This window comes from Condylura cristata, unplaced genomic scaffold, assembly GCF_000260355.1.
Source record: "Condylura cristata isolate star-nosed mole 26May11 unplaced genomic scaffold, ConCri1.0 scaffold00004, whole genome shotgun sequence".
Lineage (NCBI taxonomy): Eukaryota > Metazoa > Chordata > Mammalia > Eulipotyphla > Talpidae > Condylura > Condylura cristata.
In genome coordinates, this window is record NW_004567105.1 from 37682094 (window position 1) to 37690131 (window position 8038).

The following is an 8038-nucleotide window of genomic DNA, read 5'->3' on the forward strand; positions in this document are numbered from 1 at the left end:
GTTTTGTTTTGCTTTACATAAATTAAAGTTATGATGAGTTTGAGAGTTTTTAAATGTCCTATTTAAGAAAATTAAATAGGTTTTTCTCTTTTGAATTCTAAGTCAATGAATGAGGAAGTAATTTTTTTAGACACTTTCTTTTAAATCTGACTTGAGGGGCCTCCCCGGTGGCCTAGAGGTTGAGTCTCAGCACTCCCATCTCCACTGCCTGAGTTCTGTCCCCAGCCAGCAGGGAGCTGACCCACATGGCCTGGCAGACCTCCCCTGGCTTGCCCTCTACTCCCCTCAGCAGTGGATTTCAGTCCATCTGCATGTTCTGCTCCCCACTCTGTCTCTGGTGAATCCTCTCACCACCACCCCACCTCTGTCCTACACCCCAGTTCTTGGATGCAAAATAAATTAATAAATCTGATTTGATGCAGAAAGGTCTAATTTTATGTGAAATTTTAAGTCTCATTTTAAGCTGCTTTGATGCAAAAAAGAGTCTGATATAGAACAAAGGGTGGAAAACACAGGTGGGAACTCAGTGAGATGTGGGAAAATTCCTGCATGGCAGACTGGTGCCACATAAATCCAGGGGGAAGCTCTCCAGGACAGTACAAAGTAGGGGGTGGGATCTGAACAGAATCCCTCTGTGCCAGGTGCCTGCTGCCCAGGCCACCTAATCTCTCTTCGAAAGGTGCTCCTATTTTAGGTGGCAAATCCCTCCTAATAACAGAGTCATCCAGAAATTCTGAAGAGCGTTCAAATCAAGAGACAGCTTAGAAATACTAGGAGTGTTTAACTGCTATGATACAACTGCCTGTTTCATAATTTTTCTTTCTTTTCCAAATAGACCGTGTATGCATTACCAACGATTGCATTTGCCTTTGTCTGCCACCCGTCAGTCCTGCCAATTTACAGTGAGCTTAAAGAGTAAGAGACTTGCTGGATGTTTATGCTTTTGCCATTTTATATCCCCTGGTTAATATTCAAGTGCCTTATTAAAATAGGCAGAGTCATGCAGTGTACCCCGAAACCCTGAGGGCTCATCACTCAGCTGCAGATGCATTATCTGACGTTCAGATAATAACTACTGTCATTAGGGAAAAAAAGAACAAGGAACATCAGAAACCTGCAGTAATTTTTGGCCATAGACCTATAAAATGGCCAACTATGTCCAGTTTTTAATTTGGTGTTCCAAATACTGTTACTCAGAAAAGCTCAAGTATTTTTGTTGCTTATGCTTTGATGCTTCTTTTGCAAGCACATAATACTCATATTCAGATTTACCTGTTTCTGACGTGCCTACTAGATTTGGTGGAAAAGGCTGATAAATCAGGCATGAAGACATCAGTGTTAAGACCACAAACCAGATAAAACAACATTGTTCATTTTAAACCACTAAACTGGTACTACTGATTTCTTTTTTGATGTAGTCTTCATAAAAACTTAAGACCCACTTATAAATTTCCTCATATGTTCTGTTTTTAACTTCCTGTTAACAACCTTTCTATATACAAATAGTTTTCCTTGCACAGTCTTGAGCTCAGAAAACAGAGACAAGATAGCCATGTCTTTCTCCTTGAAACAAAAAGTTGTTATCATTTAACATTACATTCAATCCTGATTCCTCCTCCTTTATAGATTTAATTGATACATCGCTAAATTTTGAAATCTCTGTCTACCTATCTAGCATATCGCAGTCCTACTTTATGATCCATTATTTAGAATGCTTAAAGATGACTTGGACAGGGCCTCCCCGATGGCCTAGAGGCTAAGTCTCTGTGCTGTCACTGCTACAGCCTGAGTTTGATCCCTGGCTGACCCCCATAAGGTGCTGCAGACCCCCTCTGTCTCTCCCACTGGTCCCGTCACTGATCCTCCTGTTCAGTTCCCCACTCTGTCTCTGGTGAATCTTCTTACCACTACACCTCTGGCGTATACTTCAGTTCTTCTAAATAAAAATAAAAATAACATCACCCCCCCCCCCAAAATTCAGTAGTCCAACTCTGACTCTTAGTTTTCTCCTGTGTGTACATCTTGATTGTTCTCATTTTCCCAACTCCCTGTTATGGCCCAGTCAAATATTCGGACTACCTGTAAATACCTGGTAAATTAAGTATTTGGAAGTGAAAGAAACACAAATGTTTGTTCAAATTCAGTTCAAACTTAACCTGGATATAAAGCCCTTCCTTCCTGAAGCTACAGTCCTTGGTGCACGCTACTCTGGGGATATATAGTCTTCTCGGTGCCCCCTGGGATACCCACTGGGGAAAACAGAAGCTGAGTAGCAGCTTAAGCCACAGAACACTCCAAGGTTAAGCTGCAGCTCTGTCCTCGCTCCCTGAGGCTGAGAGGACACCCTTGAGTTTTTTCTGTCTTTTTTCCTGTGCATGTTGAATGTGCAGCTAACTTCAAACACAAACAGGAAAAAAACACTCTGCCCTTCGGAGGAGAACTTGATATTCTTTCAGAGGATTGGGGGAGGATTCCCTGTGTGTCCTTCTCTTGTCTTATTGCTCTGGCTAGGATCCCCAGTATTATATTGAAAAGCAGTGGCCATAGTGGGCATCCTTGCCTTGATCCTGATCTCAAAGGAAAGGCTTTCAGCTTTTCTCCATTGAGGATTATATTCATTGTGGGTTTGTCATATATGGCTTTTATCTTGTTGAGGTATGTTCCTTCTATCCTGAAAATTTCGAGGACCATTTCACTATAAATGGATGTTGAACTTGTCAAATGCTTTCTCAGCATCTGTTTATATGATCTTACAGTTCTTCTTTTTCTTTTTTTTTTTTGCTGGGAACTACACCTGAGAGGAGAAAGCAAATATTGTACAAAAATGAACAATGATGCAAAATATAGATAAATAAATCTTTTTTTTTTTTTTTAAAGAAGATTGGGGAAGACACCCAGGGGTGTTTGATATTAAGGAAGTTATTCTAGACTGGTCTAATTTCAGCTGGTCAGTTCTGCTCTCTTCTGACAGAAGGAAAGTTGAATTAATAGTCTTCAGTGATAACAATGGTGCTTAAATTCAGGATGGTGATCTTTAATTTTTCTTTTTCCTTTTTTTTCAGTCGATCCCAAAAAAAAATGCAAATGGTTTCAAATATCTCCTTTTTTGCCATGTTTGTCATGTACTTCTTGACTGCCATTTTTGGCTACTTGACTTTCTATGGTAAGTAACTTCTGTCAGTCCATAAATACAGATATTTGTAAATAAATGAACAAAAATTAATAGCAAAGTAACTTTGAATATGCTAGCCAAAAGTCCAGCAAATCTATCCATGGATTTGCTGGTCTTGTCTTTTACTAAAAGCAAATGGTGGTGGTTCCTTTATATTCATGCAGGACCATAAGAAAATAATGACTAATGACTAAAAACAACACACTGTGATTTTTTTTTCTCCTAATGGTGTTCTTTAATAAAATTGCATCTTATAAGTATGCCAGCTTTAAGAAGTAAAGTAAAAGAACACAATCAGACAAGTTTCCTAATTGCTATTGCAAATTGGGTCAGATTCCATTAATAGAATAAAGAGAGTCAGAGACAGATGTTGGAAGTGAGAAAGAGCAGTGTGATGCTCGTGACACGCCATGTTCATTAAAAATAAAATGCCTAATTGCTCACTGGAAGTTGGAGACTTGCAAAGACATGAGGACTGGCACACAAAGTTAAAAGAAATCTGAAAGTGAGAGGCAAGCCTGATGTGTGATATTTACTGCCCTTGTGTGAATAATCGACCTTTCCTATGTCTTCCTCTCCCATTCAGATGATCCTGCAGTTTCAACATCTCTCATTATTATTGTAATTGAGAACTGAATTTAAATACATACATTTCACATCATTCTTTATTAAATAGGATTTCTTTAGGGCACTTTTTCATGAATATAAATGTTTCAAAAACAAACTATCTTGATTGAACATTGACAGATTATTATTCTCACCCAAAAGGCTACCCTGGTGATATGGTTATATTATTACCATTTTTATAAATGATGAAGAATGACAGCTAACTAATCTATAAATCCACAACAAACCAGGGACATGGAACAGTTTGTAAACATTGGTTTACAACGTTGTGGCTGATTCAGAGCACATTTAATTTGTGCTTAAGAACTGTGTGTCTATGTTTATTGCCTAGTTGCAGGCTGGGAATAGCTAAAGGGGGGAGGTCAGGGGGTGGGGAGGAGAGAGAGCTTAAAGTTAGTTGAATGACTCATTGTTACTCTCCTCAAGCTATGATTTTTCATTGCAAATCTATTCTTTGCCACATGTGATAGAACACGAAGCCCTCTTAGCCTCTTTGGTTAAAGAAGACTTGGGCTATGTTTTAGTGATTATGAATTTTGAATCAAAGAAGTTAGAATAAATGAGGTTTCATTAAAACCTGAAACAAAGGTGTGAAACAGACCTTGAACTTGAACTCAATACCCAGAACCTTGAGATAATGCAGTGAGAAGCATTAGAACATAAACATGAAGAAAGGAAATGATCTCTGGCCAAAACTGAACTTGCTCTCCATTAGGATTCTTCTCTACTTTCTAAGTCTTTAAAGTAATACTTGCTGAGGTTAGGCGCTGAGAATCGGAGTGGCACACAAGCTTAATAGCTTTTTCAAAATAACAAATGGAAATGGAAGAGACGTGTTTCAGGCGTTGCTCAAGTCCTGTTCATGCCTGTGCTCCTGCCATGGAAGTTGAGTTCTAAGAGCAGAGCGGGAAGGGGCTCCAGTCTACCCAGGGAGGCATGGCACTGGGTCTTGGACGAGCAGACAGTACTATGGGAACATCTGGAGTAAAGGGACTCTGTGCTTCAGCCGTCAATTATTTTTTTTATTACAAAAGTTTATTTTTACATCATTTTATACATTTTTTTTCCATCTCAATTGTAATCCCCGTGGGTTTCCTATCACCAAGTCACCCGTGTGCCATCACCATAATCCCGTGCATTTCCCTCCCCCCACCCCGTTTTTGATCCCATTCCCCACTCCACCCCCACAAAATGTCTCTGGTATATGGTTGTTCATTATTTTTGTTATTTTCTCACCTGGTCCATTATACTCCTGCTATGAGTGAAACCATCCCAGCCATCAATTATTTTAATCCCGATCCATTCCTAAATTTAATTGAGTCCAAGTTAAGGACCCCTTCTCTGGTGGCTTCTTCTAGAGCTTCCTGCAAGATCCTTTCAGCCCAGGCTGAGCAGGTGGAGAGTGCTTTCCAACATTCTAAAGCATTTTAATAGAAACCTAGAATCTTGCTTCCCTGGCGGTATAGCTTACAGATGCTTTGTCGTTCAGTGATGTGTCTTGCTCTTTTATTAACACCCTCTGACTCTGCCATCATTTCAGAAAATGTGCAGTCAGATCTTCTGCACAAGTACCAGAGCAAAGACGACATCCTGATTCTGACCGTGCGCCTGGCCGTCATCGTGGCCGTCATCCTCACGGTTCCCGTGTTGTTCTTCACGGTGAGTGAGAGACCTGGCGCCACCTGAGAACAGCTGAGTGTTTCACCGTTCCTTCTCCCTGGCAGAGCTCTGCCAGAGAAATCCTGCCCTGGGAACATTCCTGCTTCATTGAAACCACACTAGGGATGGATCCTAAGACTCCACTAAGGCTCTTTGGGGAGAAAGTGAGCTCAGAAAACAGGGGGACTTCTGATAGGATGAATCTTAATTCTTATTAACAGGTCCCTCTTCTTTGAGACAGGTAGACAGAATATTCGACTCTCAATCATGTGTGATGAGAGAATATAGAAGGATCAGAATAGGACACCCAGTCGTAGATAAAAGCAGAAATTCATCCCCTCACATAGAGAACTAGCCACACATAAAAAGGTTCTCTATTTTGTTTCAAGCCCCTAGCCCCACTCGCTTCCAAAACTGCTATCAGTAAACTTGTTAGGTACAACAAAACATTTTGCGATTTTTTTTTTTGGTAGAAGAACTGGGGTACAGGCCAGAAGTGCTGGGGTGGGGATGAGAAGATTCACCAGAGACAGAGTGGGGAGCAGAACAGGTGGATCTACTGAAATTCACTGCAGACGGCAGCAATGGGAGAGACAGGATAGGTCTGCTTTCCTGACCAGGATCGAATTCAGGTTGCAGTGGTGGTAGCACTGAGACTCAACCTCTAGGCGACCAGAGAGGCCATATTTTGCAAATTTGTATGCACCAATAAATCAGTATCTTTGCTGGTGGATATAAATATGAAGTTGGCATGCTCCTGACCTTTATTAAGTCTTTGCCTTCCTACAGGTTCGTTCATCTTTGTTTGAGCTGGCTAAGAAAACAAAGTTTAACTTATGTCGCCACATCTTGGTTACCTTCATCCTCTTGGTTATTATCAATTTGTTGGTGATCTTCATCCCCTCTATGAAGGACATCTTTGGAGTTGTAGGTATGACTGTGAATTTACACTTATTCTACAACAGCTGTTTAGAAAGCTACAATTTCCCAACAGCACCTCCAAATATATTTTTCTTCTCATTTTACAGGAGTTACATCTGCTAATATGCTTATTTTTATTCTTCCGTCATCTCTGTATTTAAAAATCACAAACCAAGATGGAGATAAAGGAACTCAAAGAATTTGGGTATGTGTCTTGGCTGCCACTCTTAACTTTTTAAATAGTTTTTTACTTAAATTTATCAAATAGTTTCTACTATCTAATACTACTTCTAGCTGCTTGGAAGAGAGACCACAGTCTTGTGTTTTCCCATGTGCAAGATTTAAAAAATATAAGAAGCTTCTCCATTCTCTCAAAGTATCTTTTCAGGTTTACCCTTCGCTTTTGTTCTTAGCAAGGGCAGGCCAGCAGGAGACTGGGTGTTTATCCTCTTGTGCCTCAGTAGGGTGAGAACTTGTCATTAGCATAAGATGGGAGATGGAGAAGGACTCAAAGATTTTATACAGCCCCCTGTTTCTGCATGTTCCCAGTCACACGGCTCCTCCTTACCTGCAATGCCTTCAGAAGGCTGAGTTAGCAGAAAGAGTCTCTGTGATCTGGGAGAAATGCTTTGGAGCCACAGTCTTGGGTTCAGGAATTGCCTTTCCATATTGGGATTCTTGTTTCCAGATATGGTGAAGCTCAGGGGGGTAGGCTTGGAGGGAAACAGGGGTGAAGTGTCAGCCCTCACCTCCCATGTTACCCAAATGGGAGATGTAGACAGGAGGGATCACCCCTGTGCATTTAGAGAAGCAGTGTCGAGGCTGGTAGCACCTACTTCGTAATGGGATTAGCCCAACATGCTGAATCTCATTTTATCCCAAACCTTACTGGTAGGGGCTTCACGAGAGCAAAGAGCATAGGGGTCATTCTGGCACAGCAGGAAAATATGCCAAGACTATATCTGAAAATGGTGGTGTTACCCGTGAGCCTCTGGTCCTGTCCAACCTGGCTCCAAAAAAAAAAAAAATTGTGGTAGGGTCTACAGGATGATTTGAAACAGGGGCTCTTGTCCACCTGGAAACTCACCGGAATCTTCTAGATTCATGACAGTAAACCCAGTGGCGGCCCCCCTTCTTTAGCTCAATACGCCCCTCAAGCTCCATGCAACTCCCGGGGTGCTCCAGAAGCTTGGTCTAGGCCAAGCAGTCCATAATCATGTGCTCTCCAGGTTCTGTATTTAATAACCTGCCCCCCCCCCCCCGTGACCTTTATCCCTCCTTGAAGTAACTTAGTTTTTGATGCCTGTTTCCTGTCTCCCTGGATCAAGTCTACTTTGCTTTTCTCTATCTCTTGTTCCCTTTGGCAAATGGAAGTGTTTGCCACCAGTGATAACCAGGGTTGGTCATTAGAGAGGAAACAAAACGACCTTTGTGCCGCTTTGTCTGGAAGAGGCTGGGGGGTGGGGGGGTGCCTGCAGGGATGGAGCAGATTCACCCCAAGCTACAGTCAGCTGTCAGGACGAGTCTTACTTTCCCCCACTTGCAGGATCAGATTCATACAGTTTGGAAAGATTCTGTAGCTCAGTTTCAGGTGTAAGGACACAGAAGGAGGGTGGAGCTTAGTTTCTTTCCCTGGTGCAGGTGGGAAAGGTTTATCTC

The 8038-nt window shown here is 41.6% G+C and overlaps 1 protein-coding gene across 2 annotated transcripts in view; it reads left to right on the plus strand.

The window, feature by feature from the left end:
• SLC38A1 (solute carrier family 38, member 1) overlaps positions 1-8038 on the plus strand; it is a 72785-nt gene that overhangs the window by 58038 nt on the left and 6709 nt on the right. For both annotated transcript variants that reach the window (XM_004675942.2, XM_012735325.1), the window contains exons 12-16: positions 836-915; positions 3063-3163; positions 5340-5458; positions 6248-6389; positions 6487-6584. In XM_004675942.2, the coding sequence (XP_004675999.1) occupies positions 836-915; positions 3063-3163; positions 5340-5458; positions 6248-6389; positions 6487-6584 (540 nt within the window). The remainder of the gene's footprint in view (positions 1-835; positions 916-3062; positions 3164-5339; positions 5459-6247; positions 6390-6486; positions 6585-8038) is intronic.